The following is a 17,408-nucleotide window of genomic DNA, read 5'->3' on the forward strand; positions in this document are numbered from 1 at the left end:
GCTAATAGCGTCTCCTCGAACGCACCCATTCAAGGAAAACTTGGTAACTTTTTCAATATTTAGTTTATGATATCTTGATAATTGTTTGCCAGAGGAAAAAGTGGTATAGAGGATTTTTTAACTTAATTTTGTCCTTTTTTTTGTTCTCGTTGGAAGAGGAAAATGCCTCGCGCATTCCTGACCCCGGTTGTCAGGATATGTGGGGCTTGCACCCACTAAAAAACCTCTCCCAAAACAAACAGCACAAAGGACTACAGTCACGCCACGCGGGAGACCCGGTGTATTACATCACGTGAAACTTGATTTTGTCCTAAGAATATGCTGTTGCAATAGCACTCCAATTTTTTTAAATATTTGTAAACACTCCAAGAAGATGCATAGGGGAGACCGGGGCTAAAACGTCAACGGGGTTGAATCGTCAAATCAAATATCTCGGAACTTGTATATTGTGCGAACTCGCTATTGACATTGTAAACACTGCTTATGGTACCCATGTGACCAACAGAGTTTCGGCAGGTTACCTGCCGTGTTATGATTTTTACGAAAATTTTAGGGCAAACGTGTTTTCGAAAGGTGAAAGTTACATTTTCTACGCGTGGAAATTTTGTAATATCTGCAATAATATTTACTCTCCAAATCTCGAGGTACGTGCTTATAAAAAGTAATGCATGCTGAACACGAATCCAGTGTAGTTTTTTCATCGTTGATGTCTAATATTTCGTGGGCGATCAAACCTGAAACTTGTTTGGGGCTAATCCGTCAGTAAGCGGTACGGGTGCATTTCCAAGGCATTTCCGGGCATTTCCAGGCTCACTTCATATGGAATATGGATAAGACGGGAATTACAACCGTTCAGACACCGAAAAGAGTCATCGGACGTCGAGGAGTGAAACAAGTCGGGCGAGTGACTTCTGCGGAAAAAGGAACCCTCCTAACTATTTCTTAATGTTTCGCATAAAAATTTTAAATAAATTTTTATATTTTTCTTTTAAAAAACAATTATTAAAATGTAGCCTATCATTTTTCAGGATTAGATGTACGTATATGTATTGAATTAAACCCCGGCATTTTTGAGATTTCAATTTTTCTACCGTTGTCGTTTTTGCTCTATACCGGTTAAACAAAGCGACGTAGACAAAAATTTCCTATATAAATTTTGTAGCTAAAGGTTCACTCTTTACAGCGGTATACCACATTTAACTAAAATTATTTATTTTGTTATTAAAAATCGGCACCGAAAAAAAACTGATGGTTTAGCCCCGGTCTTCTACACAAATATTTTAAAAAAATTAGCTATACTATTGCAATAGCACATTTTTGAAATAAAATTAAGTTAAAAAGTCCTCTGTACTACTTTTATCTCTAGCAAACAATCATCAAGATATCACAAGCTAAATATTGAAAAAGTTACAAAGTTTTCCTTGAATATCTCAAAAAATATTAAGCAAATAAAAGAAATTTTCAAACAAAAGTTGTTCAAATTAATTAATATAGAAAGATGGTACAATAAAAAATAGGGGTTTTTATTTAAAAAATTTGACTTAGGCCCTATTGGACTCAATACAGGCCCTGAATCCAAAATCTAATAAGATCGTCTATTGGCCCTCTTCAAACCTTTCAACTTTTATCTGAAACATTTTTCCAATAAATCAAGCCGTCAATTGACACTTAACGAAGATTAACACAATAACATTTAAACGACACCCAACGATAAAGGGATCATGGCGACACTGATTAAATCGACATAGAACATTAAAGGTTAACACCCTGTTAACACCAAACCAACATCCAACGATGAGGATCAATCTCCAACCTACACTAAACATTGAGGCTTAATCCCCAACCTACACTTATCATTGAGAATAAACTCCCAATATACACTCATCATTGAGGATTAAACCCACAACTTACCTAAACCTTAATAGTCAACACTCAATCTACACCTAAATTTAAATGTTGACACTTAACTTTAATGAAAAACACTAAACACTTAATACTCAAATTTGAGTGTTAACCATCAAAGTTGAGTGTACTTTTTCATAAGGGCTGTAGTATACTAAAAAGTAATAATATTAATATAAAAAATCAGAAAAATTATTTAAAAAGTTTAATATAAAGAAAAGCTTGCTATATAGAGATTAGTTCAGAGTTTTAAGTTTTAACATTAATTATCAATATTGATTTAATATTGATTATTAAATAATATATATACATATGTAGTTTTAAAATCTAATATCTTACTTTATACTTTAGCAATACAAAAATTTTGTATGTAATTATAGAAAATTATGTGTGATTGTTCAAAAAGTATTTTATTTAATACATATTTTTTTGAAAATTTATATGTATAATGTATAAACATATTATACATATAATAATAATTAATGTATATTATACATTAATTACACAGGCACACAAAAAATAAAAAGTGTCTTGGCCGAGACACTACATTAGCGTATTCCCATGTATTTTGACCCGCTGAATCCGAATCCGAAGTCAGAATTGTCAGATTGGCTCTCAGTTCCGAGCAAACCTAAAAAAAAGTGTTCGTTTCGTGGAGTTTTGAACTTTTTTTGAGGTTTACTCGGAACTGAGAGCCAATCTGACAATTCTGACTTCGTATTTGGATTCAGCGGGTCAAAATACATGGGAATACACTAGTGTAGTGTCTCGGCCAAGACACTTTTTATTTTTTGTGTGCCTGTGTTATTATATACGTGTCTATACATATAAATTTTCAAAAAAATAGGTATTAAATAAAATACTTTTCGAACAGTCACACATAATTTTCTATAATTACATACAAGACTTTAAGCATTAGAAATTGTATATTCGCCAGAATCTATTTCCGTTTCTCTTGCTTTTCATTCTTCTCTTCAGAACGCTTTCACAAATTTATTATCGTATATTATTATCAGCTTTTGCTGCATTTCAATTGCAGTTTGAGATGCAGCATGGTTCTTTACTCGAGGGAGAGATCACGGGACAGAGCATGCCGATTAGTTCTCTCCGAGTGGTCGGCGCGCTTATACGTCTCTCGTGGAAAGCACGGTCGTGATGACGAACGGCAACAAGTACAATTCCTCAGTCGAGATCGGCGCCACGACAAAATCGTCTGATGATAATGCAAGGCAATTTATCAAGAAAGAAACGGTGCGGAAAATCAAGTCAATCGGCGGTCATGTGGGTCTGCTGATCACCCTGATGCTTTACACCGCTATTGGCGGGCTGGTGAGTCTCGAGATGAAAACGGCATTGTCTCAAGAATAATTGAAATCTATTTTCTTCAGTAATAAGACAAAAATAATAAATGGATTCAAAGAGATGTTCCCGTCATTTCTCTCAGCAACGAGTTTTCCGTAAAATTGCAGTATCTACGAAGCTGGGAATTGATTTTCAGATGTCTCTTCTGTAATAAGTGGGGTTCAAGGGAAATCAATAACCGCGTGATCCATTTCTTCAATCCATTTCTTCTCCGCTTTTTAAGTTTGCCATTTATTCGCGTTTAACTGACGCGAATTGCAGGCATGTAATCGATATTCTATTTCCATGATTGATTTTAATTTTGGGGAAAATTCGTCGAATTACATAAGCCGCGCGACGAACTGAAGAAAAGAACGAGGTCCCGACGATATTTCGAATTTACGAATCCACCGTCGTACGCACGGATTCTCGTTTGAGAAACGTCGAGATTTCCAGCGTGGAGTTAAATGTATTCGATGTTCCATAAATATTTACATTCTGTACAATAACGAACGAACTTATAGCCTGCCGAATCGAACCTTTATTTTTAGCGGCAGGCCAATTGGCGCGGTTTCATAGGAAGTATATTACTACTGACGCCTTCAATGAAGTCCGGTAAAAATACTAGTGCATTGAAATTCACGATGGTCATGATTTTTTAAGTGCGCCATAAAACGCGGAAATAGTTATAATATGTACGTATTTCCAAACGATGCTTCTCAATGAACCCAATTCATTTGCGACTGTGAATTTCTCACGTGGGAACAACTCGGAAGGCAATAAATGCAACGTAATGTAAAATAAATAAATAATTAATTTAAAAAAACCCATACAAAAATTATAAAAATTTTACTGAAAATTACGAAATTTTTTAGACTTCTTGAAGCAAGTTTTTTTTTCAAGGTCTACCTAATTGAAGTTTTTAATCTGCTACTAACGGATGCATTTTGACTATTTTAGTCTGAATAATGCCGTATTCAGATTATTACAAAAACTAAAATAGGTAGAACTTCTTAAAAAAAAAATCTTGCCATACTCCAAGAGGTCTCAAAAAATTTCGTAATTTTCAATAAAATTTTTATAAATTTTTTTTAAATTTTGTTTTTTGTTTTTTAATTTAAAAAAATGGCAAACTTTATAAATAACAATTTTTTTCTTTTAACACTGTATAACACAACTTTAGACTGTCCAAAAATTAAAAAGAATATATACATCATGTAATTCACTTTAAACTGAACAAATTTCATCCAAGTCGTTTTTTGATAGGATTGAACATTTTCAAGATTTTAACGTTTTAAAAAGCAGAGTTACCGAAAAATTCAATTTTTACAAAAATTACTGTCGGAAATATTGACCGTACGTCCAAACTAAAAAAATACGTGTCTTCTCTTTTTTAGAATTTTTCTCGGAAAAAAATTGTCAAAATTATTGTAATAAGTCAAGGTAAAATGCGAACATTTTAGCGAGAATTCCCCATATGCAACTGATCAGAAATTAATGCCAGCACGTGTTGACACATACATTATAGTAAATCGTTGTCAGTAAAATTGGTAAAAATTATGTTTAAAAAAGACATTGTATTTTTTGTTTAAAACATGTTTTAAACAGTTTAAAAAAACATGTTTAAAACAAGAATGGCTTAAACATGTTTCAAATTTTTATAATATAATATATAGAATAAATATCTTGTATACTCTTTCATTTTATCCTATAATTATCTCATTAAGTCCTAGGTGACCTCTGTGCACTTTTCTATTTTAAATCTTTGTAACTCGGAGTCTTAATATAAAATCTTATTCCAACTTTTAAATCACAATTAGTATTTACGAGAAAAAGAGTTGCCCTTTCCGAAAAGGATTCGGCGTTAGAGTGGGATATTTGAAAAAAAAAAGATAAAGATTGTGAAAGTAGAGGTAAAAAAGTGACTTCTTTTTACTGACAAATATTTAACTAATAAATGATTTCAGCTATATTCTCGAATAAAATAAATTAAAATTGAATGTATAGGCTCTGTTGGAAATCCACAAATATAAGAGAAACGGGCTAATTGAGAGCCAGACGCGGTGAATAATGCGCGAAAGTTCTTTGTAATTATATGTATTATACAAAAATAATTGATATAATCATTATTACTTGATTGAGTGATGAACTTGATTGAAATTTATTAGATACTAGATAATATAAATATTAAAATATAAATAATAGAACTGAAAATATAATTTTTGTTTATGTTTTTGTATTTTATTTAAGTTTTGAATATTGTAATAAGACTATTTCATATAAATAAGATAATTTTTTAAATAAAATCTACGAGAAATAAACGTTATATACGAATAAAAATAAACATATAAATATTATTCTCCCAAAATCTGTGTTGAACTTATTTCTAAAAAAAACATGTTTTTAACATTTGTTTAAACATGTTTAAAACAAATGTTAAAAACAGTATATTTAAACATGTTTTAAATGTAAATGTTTTAAACATAACAATTCTGGTCAGTGTTACGTCAAGCATTAGAATTTGTAGAATATTAGGTTTAAAAGAATAGCAAGGAAAAGGCTATCTAGAGGAGGGGAGATAGGAAGACGTAACGAGATCTTATCGTATCTCGGGAGTAGTTAGTATAGGCCGATTCCACCCCGGGGGCTCCGAGGAGGGGTGATCTATACGGGTCGGGTTTACCCACCCCTCCGCGTTCTCAAATATTTTCAGTTGGAAAAAGATTCCTGACATTCGGTTTCCTCTTCTGTTTAACATTCCTATCTCCCTGACATTGAGATACGTTACGACGTTTATACTTATATGGTTTTGACGGAGCGGTATCCTCTGTTGCTTATGAAAGGGGTACGGGTGATCCACCATCCACATTATCGAAAATCTCCTCATCTCTCACCAGAAACTTATACCCCTTAGTAGTAGACGTTTTTTTATCTCTCTACAAACTTGCTACGCGGTTCGCGTAAGCAATCAGCGCCTCGTCTACGAGGAGAAATCGGGCACCCGTCAGGCGGAACAGGTCCTCCCGCGCGCGGCCTGGCGCGGATATCGTGTCCCCAAACGGAAGCCGGGGCGCGGGAGGAGCGCCTTCAAACGCTTCTATAGCGTCTTCAAACTGGGGAGCGAGCGTCGGACCCCCTCAAAATTTCACTGTTTTCTATGTCTTTAGGTATATTGCGTTCGCGCGGAGGCATCACAAAAAAAACTTCGTTTAATCACAAAAAATACAATGTCACGTTCGAGAATTTTTTTTACTATTGGCTTGCAGACTCCGATCGTTCGGTCTGTATTCGCACTACACAGCCACGACGAGACTGAATTCAATGACGGTTGCAGAAGTCGCCAGAGAAAAATATAATGGCGGTGTATAAAACTGATAGTCGTAAGATAAAATATGTCTCGCACTACAAAGGCGAGCGCCGACGTCCGCCGGAACATCGGCACCTCGCTTCTATGTTATGATATGCGATAATGCAATATTTGATTGCCAATTCATGCAACCGATGCTCCAGCGGACGTCGCATATACGGCTCGAATAAAAATGCGCGCGAAGAAAATATAGTATGATTTATACTTAAAAAAAACAATCCATCTACGCAGTACGTGAAAAAAACAATCCATCTACGCAGTACGTGAAAAAAACAAAGGAAAAAATGACGTCATCGGGATGATGATCGACCCGATAACACATCGAACCTGTAGGGACATGTTCGTCGTAAACAACAGTTTTCTAGGAAAAGGGGGTGTTATCGCGTAGACTAAACAATCGAATCTGTCGGGACACGTTCGACGTAAACAACATATTTCTAGGTGATATACGCGGCGGCCTGAGTCAATGTTCCGGCAGATACACGAAGGCCAACAACAAGTATATGGAGTCGTACGATTCATCAAAACCGTCGTCGTACCTAATGTACTTTGATGTCAACAACTTATACGGCTGGGCGATGTGTAAGCCACTACCCTACGCGGAGTTTCGATGTGTCGAAGACTCGTCAAATTTCGACGTTAACGCGATCGCTTTGGATTCGCCTACAGGCTATATTCTCGAGGTCGATCTCGAGTATCCGCAGGATAAACACGATGCGCACGCTGACCTACCGTTCTGTCCGATGCGCGATAAACCGCCCGGCAAACGGCAGGACAAACTTCTCGCCACGCTGCACGATAAGGAGCGTTATGTCATCCATTATCGCAATCTGCAACAGTGCATGCGCCATGGCATTCGCATCACTAAAATACATCGCGTATTGCAATTCGCTCAATCTGAGTGGCTCCGCTCTTACATCGAACTCAATACAAAATTCAGAATACATGCCAAAAATGAGTTCAAAAAAACGTTATATAAATTAATGAATAACGCTGTTTTTGGGAAAACAATGGAGAATGTACGCAACCACGTCGATGTAAAATTAGTGACGAAGTGGGAGGATAAATACGGCGCGAAGGCAATGATCGCGCGACCGAATTTCCACAGCAGCAGTGTGTTTTCGGAAAATCTGGTAGGTATGTGCATCCTCGACTTGTCGAAGGTGTGCCTATACGAATTTCACCACGATTACATGTCTCCCCTGTACCGCGACTCGTGTAGAATCATGTATACCGACACGGACAGTTTGATTTATCATATCAAGTGCGACGACGCGTAGAGAGAACATGAAACATGATATAGCCCGGTTCGACACAAGTGACTATGCGGTAGATAACGCTTATGATATGCCTCTCGTCAATAAAAAAGTGCCGGGCCTGATGAAGGATGAAAACAACGGGGCCATTATGACCGAATTCGTTGGACTTAGGGCGAAAATGTGTACGCCTTGCGAGTCGATGGTAAGAAAGACACCAAAAAAGCGAAAGGTGTCAAAAGCAACGTCATCGCGCGCACTATCGCATTTGACGACTACACGCGATGTTTGAACGATGAGATCGAAATGACTCGACCACAGTCGTGCATAAGATCGAAAATGCACGAAGTATACATTATTAGCGAGACGAAAATTGCTCTGAGTCCGTACGATGATAAACGATATATCGTGCCGGATTCGACCCATACGTTGCCGTGAGGACATTACCGAATATAACGTAATGTATATAATGTATATAATGTACGTATGTACGTATGTACGTATGTATATAATGTATGTATGTACGTATGTACGTATGTACGTATGTACGTATGTACGTATGTACGTATGTATATAATGTATGTATGTATGTATGTACGTATGTATGTATGTATGTATGTATGTATGTATGTATGTATGTATGTATGTATGTATGTATGTATATAATGTATGTATGTATGTATGTACATATGTATGTATGTATGTATGTATGTATGTATGTATGTATGTATGTATGTATGTATGTATGTATGTATGTATAACGTGGTCCCGGAGGGAACAGTGCGTTTTCCAGGGCCCTCTCCCAGAATGTTGTGACGACACCCCCCTATATGGCGCCACGAAGCACGAAAGTCACAGTAGTCCTCGAGTAAATATCGTATTATATATGAGAAGAGATATTAATAAAGATATCCCACATGTATTTAATATTTAATATTTTTTATTATATACTTTATATGTATTACATGTATCATTTTTATATTAAGAATAAAATACAGTTTGCACGAATTAAATCACATTGTCCTTGTGTATCCATGAGTTATGCGATCCATCGAATCCCAGCCATTTCACGTAAACCTTGTCGCCCCTCCTGCGCAGTACTTTCTCCACGAGATACACGTCAGGATAAGTCGCGCGATGCAACTCGTACTCGTAGAACGCTCCAGCGACGGATTTTCCACGATAGTCCTCGAGTAGGTAGGTTACGAGATTGGTATGCTGCACTTTAACGATCTTAAACACCTCGGTGGTCCAAGTCGGCATGTAACCCTTCTCGAAAATTGTCTTGTATTTGCTGACGCGTACTGAGTCGCCCGTTTTGAACTTTGCCGGGCCCGCGATCTTTATAGCGCTGTACACCGTAGCCAAGAGTCTTTCGGCGATCGCGGGGGTAACGTCGACGGGTCGCATGCCGATCGTTCGATGCTTGCGCGCGTTGTAATCCAACACGAGTCGTGATAACGCGTCAAACCACTTGTAAGTTCCATTGAGCGTAAACATCTTCCACATGTTGTTTTTAACGTGCGATTGAATCGCTCGACGACCGACGCCTTCATCACCGATACGTGGAATAATGATTGATGTCGTGTTTTTTTGCGAGACGTTGCACGTCGTTGTAAAATTCCTTCCCCATGTCGGTTTGTAGATTACTAGGGCATCTCCCGCTATCTCGAATTATCTCAGCGATAGCGTCAGCTGTCTCGCTGCCACCTTTACCCTTGAGCGGCACGGCCCACGCGTACTTGCTCAACACATCGATGACGGTGAGTATGTAGTGGTAGCCTCCGTTGAAACGCGAGTACGGACGCATCTCGACGATATCAGCTTGCCACAGGTCGTCGTACCCTCGCACTATGACGTGTCTGCGGGGAAAATTTCTTCTCGCCGGTGCGTGCAATTCGTCCACCAACCGTCGCTTTTCGATATTTTTATCCACATCGGTCGATTTTAACGGTCTCATGTTCGGTTAGCGTTTCGTTGGCTGTCGGTCGTCGTTCTTCGGCTGTACGTAACCGTTTCTGTTTATGTTTCTGCGTCGTTCATCGCTGTTTCTGAACCGCTCAGAAACGATTTCGAGCCGTTCTCGAACCGTTCGTTGTCGTTCGTTGTTGTCAGTTAACTGCTTCTTGTCACTCATCGTCGTCGTCGTCGACGTTCTTTAGCCGTTTATAGCCATTCCTGTCTCCGCGTAGTTCGCAGCTGTTTCTAAACCGCTCGTAATCGTTTCTGAGCTATTTTTGAACCGTTCGACAACCGTCCTTGAACCGTTAGACAGCCGTCCGACAACCGTTCTCGAATCGTTTGTTGCTGTACGTCGCCGTCGTTAATTAACCGTTGCCTCTCTTCACTCGTCGCCGTTCGATAGTCGTTTCTGCTGAACCGTTTCTTCATCATTCATTAGCCGTTTCCAATCTAACGATATTCACACGTCAAAGCTTGTTCACCGCAGCCTGTAACGCTCGCACATCCTTCTCAAACGCAGTCAGCTTCTCGTCTGACTCTTTCCGTTGATCTGTCAGACTTTTAACGCACCGATCCACGTATAGTTTGTTAACCGCGTCACCGTCAGTCTCAGGTTGCGCTACGCGACGAACCTTGCGCGACCTTGCGTTAAAGTCCGTGGCGGCGCGACACAGAGCGTTGTCGCGCACAAAATTTCTCACTAATCCGCTCTACCGATAGTACGAAATGGTATTCGTCGCGTCTTCGCGCTGCTCGAACAATCCAAATTTATTGATCGGCATTTCGACACCGATTGAACGGATCGCTGTCGCGCCGTTTAATTTATAATAAGCCCAGCCTCGCGAAGTTCCTTGATGATCGACGTGATCTCGTTGTCGTGGACATTGTTGCCAGCTTGACGCGAAGCGTCGAGCAATTGCAGACGATCCACCAGCTCGTCGGGGTCGTCCCAGTGCACATAGTCGATCTTATTGTCGGGTCGTCATCGCGCGAGGCGCGAATAATCCCTTTCCGGCTTTTTTCTTCTTGGATTTGGTCGACATCAACGGTGCGATTACCTGTGTATACTTGTATCCCCCATTACCCTTTAATCGCTCGTGAGGATCGTGCTTGTATTTATGAGCACTCGTTGCCAACAGTATGCTCCTGTACTTTTGCATATCGTCTTCCGTGTAGATATCGTAATCGGATATTTTCTTGAAGATCAACTCGTAAATACCGGGTGTGCCAGCGTATCGTACGCCGTCGATATAAATGTTATCCGCTTTATCCACGTCAAAACGTTTATTACCAAGCATCAAATCATTCTTGCCGAGATAAACACCGTATGCGATGTCGAACGTTGGATAGGCGCTCAAAACAGACGCGATGTAAATTCGACTCAGGGGACCCAAGTGATCTTGCAACGATTCTATAAACCACTCTCGACCCTTCGACGTTTGCAACCGCTTTTGAACGGTCGTCCCCGATCGAGTCGTCCGTGGTTTCGAAAACATCCACGATTTTGAGAAATTTGGGACTTGTACTTTGCACGGTTAGCGTCGGTGTAGAGGTTATCGGTAGTACAATCGATTGATTAGATTTACGCGGTGTCGATGACAGATCCGACCAGGAGTCTAATCGTTTCTTCTTTCTCTTCGGTGTAGCATCCTCCACCTCCTCCTCGCGCTGTTGAACGGATAGCGGTTCGATTTTCACGTCAGCGTCGCTCTCCGTCGCGGTCGGTTCCTCTTTTTTCACCGCGATCAAGCTCGAGTTGTCGACGATCTTTTTCAACGGCTCGATGAGAGGTTTAAAGTGCGTGTCCAACTCAATGTCCTTCTCGATCTTACCGGTCTTCAAAGCGCGAAGTTTCTTGCGAATCGAATTACTCGTTTTCGCAATATCTTCCACGATCTTCTCGCGTTCGCGAATCGTCTCGCTCCCGTCGATCGCAGCCATCGTAGGGGGGAAAAAACAAAGCAGAGTGTCGATCTCTCTTTCCGTAACACTAACGTTGTTTCACCTTCGACGACGTATCGGCGACGACTGACCGCTTTTGCGGTATCGCGAACACGTTGAATCCTTTTCTTATCGACCGTTCGAAAGTGCGCTGTCCTTGTCTATCACTACGAATCCGTACTTGCATTGCCAACAATCGTGGCACAACGAGCAAAATTCATCGTACGACATGTCGGTATTTACGTGATTGTTGTACACGTGTTTCAAATTAGTACCGTCTTGTTTGAACAGGATCAGCAGATTCGCGTTGTCGCGTATCAGATGTTTCGGTATTCTCGCGTACGTCTGACAGAGATAAAAGCAGTCGACGTTCGAGTGTCTGCCCATCGAGAAATACTCTCTCACAGTGTCTTGCTTATCGCACGCCACGTCATCGAAGACGAATATCGAGTTCGGACACGCGTCGCTCGGTGGAATAACGTCACTGTTATTGGAGAAGGTGTAATAGCCGATTTCGTCGATCAATGTTAATAAATTTTCCAGATATCGGTATTTCGGTTGTTGCAGCGATTTCGAGTACACGTACACGTTCTCGAAACGTACACCGTGCGGACTTTCCAGCAAACTTATCAGAACGTTGGTTTTACCGCAATTCGAGGGACCGCAAATGATCGCGCGTATAGTAGTCGGCAGCATCGTACCGTGTCTGCGCCTATCCGCGTTGCCCTCCATCGACCGTGATCTGTCGTCACAATTCGTCACGCGAATCGTCAACGGTTGTCGCACGAATCTCATTTTTTTCCTCACACTTTGTACGACTGAATCGAACTTTCTCGTTCGAACGTCTATTTATAGGTGCGCGGCACCGCGAATCGCTCAGTCGCAAAGATGTTCGTCCTGCTGTCGAAACCTTCGGACATTCGCGATTTTAGCGCCGAACAGCTGCAATTCGTGCCGAAAGCCGTTTTATTGCAAGTGTGCGGTGATCACGTCCACTACGTGTGGGACAAGCTTCCGCAGCATATAAAGGTGGATTTGGAGGTTCAGACCTATCGTCGCTGTGACGAACATTACCGTGGCAGGAAACGCACGTCGACGGTCCTGCCCCGTTGATTAAGAATTGTGGCAAATGTCAACGAAAAAAATAAAAACAGGTAGAGGTCTGTTTAATTGCACGATAGGTGCACTTCCGTTCGAACTGCACATTCCCGGCTATCAGTATTGCGGTCCGCGTACTCGTTTGCGAGAACGATTGGCTAGAGGTGATCCGGGTGTAAATCCATTGGACGCGGTGTGTCGCGAGCACGACATAAACTATTCGCGTAACAAAGGCCTCACCGAGAGACACGCGGCGGACAAGATACTCGCCGAGAGAGCGCTGGGACGCGTCATCGCGAGAGATTCGACTCTCGGAGAGAAAGCTGCCGCTACAGCCGTCTGGGCGGCCATGAAGGCTAAGACGAAGCTCGGAATGGGTTTGAAAATAAAGGCGAAGGCAAAGGCGAAGACGCAGACGAAGATTAAGATGAAGAAGAGAGCGGATTCGAAAAAACGGATACTTCCGGCAGCGAAACAAGGCGTCGTATTGCCGATTCTACCGTTGTTGGGAGTTCTCGGTTCTCTGGCCGGCGGAGCGGCCGGAATTACAACGGCGATGAACGCTAGCAAAGCCGCGCGACGTCAGCTGGAAGAGACGCAACGTCACAATCGCGCCATGGAAGGTCGCGGACTTTATCTTGCTCCGTACAAATATGGACAAGGACTGTATCTCGGCCCGCACAAACGCGGGCGAGGAGTAGCGTTGAAGATTAAAAAAAAAACATCAAAGAAGACGTTAAATATGCCCACGGATGTTACGACTAACGTACAATTGAGTCGACTGGCAAGGCGAATGCGCGTACCGTTCTTCAGAGGTGTTTTCATGCGTAATTCGTTACCGATCGTCGATGGTGTACGTCGAAACGAGAGCGGTATCGTGAATTTGGACGATGCAGCCGGTTCCGGTACTCATTGGGTAGCGTACGCCAAGAGGGGAGATCGAGTCATATATTTCGACAGTTTCGGCAATCTTCGACCACCGAAAGAACTGGTGCGATATTTCGGACCGAGCGTGACGAAAATTGAGTACAATCACACGTCTTATCAGCGCTACGATCAGAGCATCTGTGGCCAGTTGTGCTTGCAATTTCTCCGGACGATCGATGACGATCGGTGCTAATTTAAAACCTGACGACGCGCCGTGCGGAGACTCAGTGTTCGTCGACCAGCTTCCGCCGATATGTCTATAACGTTTACGCTGACCAGGAAGAGTAGCATCCTCGCGGAGCACTATTTTCCCGCCGTGGATCTGAGCGACGGTGACTACGAGCTCGGTTTAACGTGTTTCGAGACTTATCACACGATTCCGAACGTGAATTCTTTGAATAATAAATTTTATTTCGACGAGGATGACACGGAAATTACGATTCCCAAGGGATCGTACGAGATACGAGCCATAGACGAGTTTTTGAAACGTGAAATTTCACGTAAACGTCCGCGACGCGTGGTTCGTTCCAACGACGATCGTCGTACGTCGATCGCGGATATCGCGCGAGAGGAGACCGTTCGCGTGAACGGCTACGAAGACGAGGTCGCGGAATACCCGATAGTGCTTCATGCAAATTACAATACGATGAAGAGCGAGATCAAGTGCGCTTTCAGAGTGAACTTTAACAAACCGAACAACATCGGATCGCTGCTGGGATTCTCGTCGACGCGTATATTGCAGCCGGGACAGTGGCACGAATCGGACGCACCGATTAATATTATCAACGTAAACATTATCCGCGTGGAGTGTAACGTGACCGCGGGTGCGTACAGCAACGACAAACGCGTTCATACGATACACGAATTTTCACCGAGCGTACCACCGGGATATAAGATATCGGAAACGCCGGCGCAGATCATTTATCTGCCGATCATCGCACGAAGCGTTACAAATCTAACGATACGCGTCGCTGATCAAGACGGACGATTGCTCGATTTTCGCGGAGAAGAGATCACCGTCAGATTGCACGTACGACGACGAGAGCGATAACGCACCAGTGTATGCGTGAGTGTACGCGCGACACATGAGATGCTAGTATTGAACGACTCGGAGCACGCGACAGATAACAGTAATGCCGGGATTATGATGAATTTAACGTAACGGGACGCGACGGGACGCGAAGTAACGTAAAACCTAAACACATTGTTTTTATATGCGTTACGTAAAGTCGATCGTAATCAGCCGCATATAAAAACAATGTGTTTAGGTTTTACGTTACTTCGCGTCCCGTCGCGTCCCGTTACGTTAAGTTCATCGTAATTTCGGCATAATATCTTTACGGCTGCACCGATCGACAATATCGTCAAGTCGACATTCGGTGGCGTTAAACAAGCGACGAGAAAGAAGCTCAACGCGTCGAACGTTAAGTTTTTACAATCTTTGGGATTCGCGGTGCGAAACATCTGAACGATGACTAAAATTCTCAACATCGGAAGCGAGCCGGTCTTTGACGATCGCATCGTCAAGATCGAGACTCACACGTACAACCCGTACGCCAACACAACGTTTGATTATAGCGACGAGATACGAATACCCATACAACAGCAGGATCTGTATACGTTGCCGTGCGAAAGTTTTCTCTACATCGAAGGAACATTGACGGTGACCAGAGCAGCCGACCAAGTCGATAATGTGGTATTGGGTACTAATTGCGTCGCGTTCATGTTCGATGAGATTCGATACGAGCTCGACGGTATGGAGATTGATCGTTTGCAGAAACGTAGGAATAACCAGCACACTCAAGAACTACGTTACGGTATCGTCCGACAGAAGCGTGATCCTGCGAAACGCGGGCTGGGAACCACATAATAATCCGAACGGATATTTCAATTTCTGCGTACCGCTCAACTTGTTACTGGGATTTTGCGAGGATTATAAACGCGTGGTGATCAACGCTCGTCACGAATTGATCTTGATACAAGCGCGCAACGACAACAATTCCCTGGTGGGAAGTCTCGCGTTCGAGCCTACTATCAAAATACTCAAGATACAATGGCAAATGCCTCACGTGGTATTGAACGAGATCAACAAGCTGTCGATGCTGCGCGCCTTGGAAGACGGACGATATCTAAGTATGGGTTTCCGTTCGTGGGATCTGTACGAGTATCCCCTGTTGCAGAACACGACCAAGCACTCGTGGGCCATTAAGACCGCGACTCAGCTCGAGAAACCGCGATACGTCGTCTTCGCTCTGCAGACAGGTCGGAAGAATGTCATGTCCGCCGACACAACCCGATTCGACGATTGCAACTTGACCAACGTAAAACTCTATCTAAACTCGGAAGTTTATCCGTACGACGATCTGAATTTGGACTTTGGCAAACACAGATGGGCGATTCTGTACGATATGTACGCGCGTTTCTGCAAGGGCTACTACGGATACGAATATCTTGAGCCGAGTCTCACCGTCTCGACTTTTCTACGTAACGGCCCGTTCGTGATCATCGATTGCTCCCGCCAAAACGTCAAAAACGCCACCGTGGATGTCAGAATAGAATTCGACTGCATGGAGGACGTACCGCCAAATACCTCCGCGTACTGTCTCCTCACGTGGAATCTCCTCACAAAATCCGACAAATTGTGCGCTACCTGGTTGATTCGCAATCACCATAGATTACGATGGGAAGATGGAAACGTGCCGTACAGCATGGTGAAACGCCTGATTACATCGGCCGTGCTTGGTATGGAAGAAGAAGAAGACGATGACGACGAGATGCCGACTCTCGTGTACGTCAAGGAATGCCAGAAACGAGAATGGCTGGTGGATCTGTTGAAGAATTATGCGCGAAAAAACCTAATCGTCGAGACTCTGGATGCGCATTACGAAGATATCGAATCTTTGAATAAACTAGATGACACTAATACTATGCGATGCAGAAAACATGAAAAGAATTGCGCGTTACAAAATGTAATAAAACTATTTAATTGGTGGTCGCGCGCGACGCCATAAAGATTTGCGATCTTTTTTTTTAATAAATAAATTATATATAACTTTTTGTTTTCTTTCTTACTCTCCTTCCCCCATCATCACCGTTAGAGTAGGCTTTACTTCCCTTTCTCCTAAAAAATCCACTGCGCAGTTCTATAAACATTAATTCCCCCTCCCCCTTCTCCCACCACCACATCATTACTTTTTGGAGTTGTCGCGTATACTCGAGTAATTTCATATGATCAGTCTTTTCGCGATCGCTTGTACTGAATACGGTCAACTTACTTCTCAGAGCCTAGAGAGCGAAAATGTTCTCCTTTGAAGGATGCAACAGCAGCAGCAGCAACAACAGTGCAAAACGCGTGAATGCCGTGAATTATTACGTGCCAATTCACAACGTTGAAACTCAAACGTATGAGGCCAGATGCAATAGGTAAGTTTCGTTTGAGAGAAAATTAACATATAGAGTCTCCCCCAGTTTTTATATCTTTGCATATTGTAATACTTTCGAAAAATAAAACTATTTTCATTTCTTTTATCCAGCATTTCGGGGGACCGTCGCGCGGTACGTATACTCAGCAGACGATACGCGCTGACAGGTACGGGATACAAATTCCTCGAAAT

General features: G+C 42.1%; 1 protein-coding gene across 1 annotated transcript in view; it reads left to right on the forward strand.

Annotated features, from left to right (window-relative positions):
* Positions 1 to 2,829: 2,829 nt before the first annotated feature.
* The window catches only part of LOC139819348 (potassium channel subfamily K member 15-like), a 70,658-nt gene continuing 56,079 nt past the window's right edge, over positions 2,830 to 17,408 (forward strand). The window contains 2 exon segments of the mRNA XM_071788614.1: positions 2,830 to 3,022; positions 3,025 to 3,231. Coding sequence (XP_071644715.1) covers positions 2,948 to 3,022; positions 3,025 to 3,231 — 282 coding nt within the window. The 5' untranslated portion in view covers positions 2,830 to 2,947.

The sequence above is a fragment of the Temnothorax longispinosus genome, chromosome 9 (assembly GCF_030848805.1).
Source record: "Temnothorax longispinosus isolate EJ_2023e chromosome 9, Tlon_JGU_v1, whole genome shotgun sequence".
Lineage (NCBI taxonomy): Eukaryota > Metazoa > Arthropoda > Insecta > Hymenoptera > Formicidae > Temnothorax > Temnothorax longispinosus.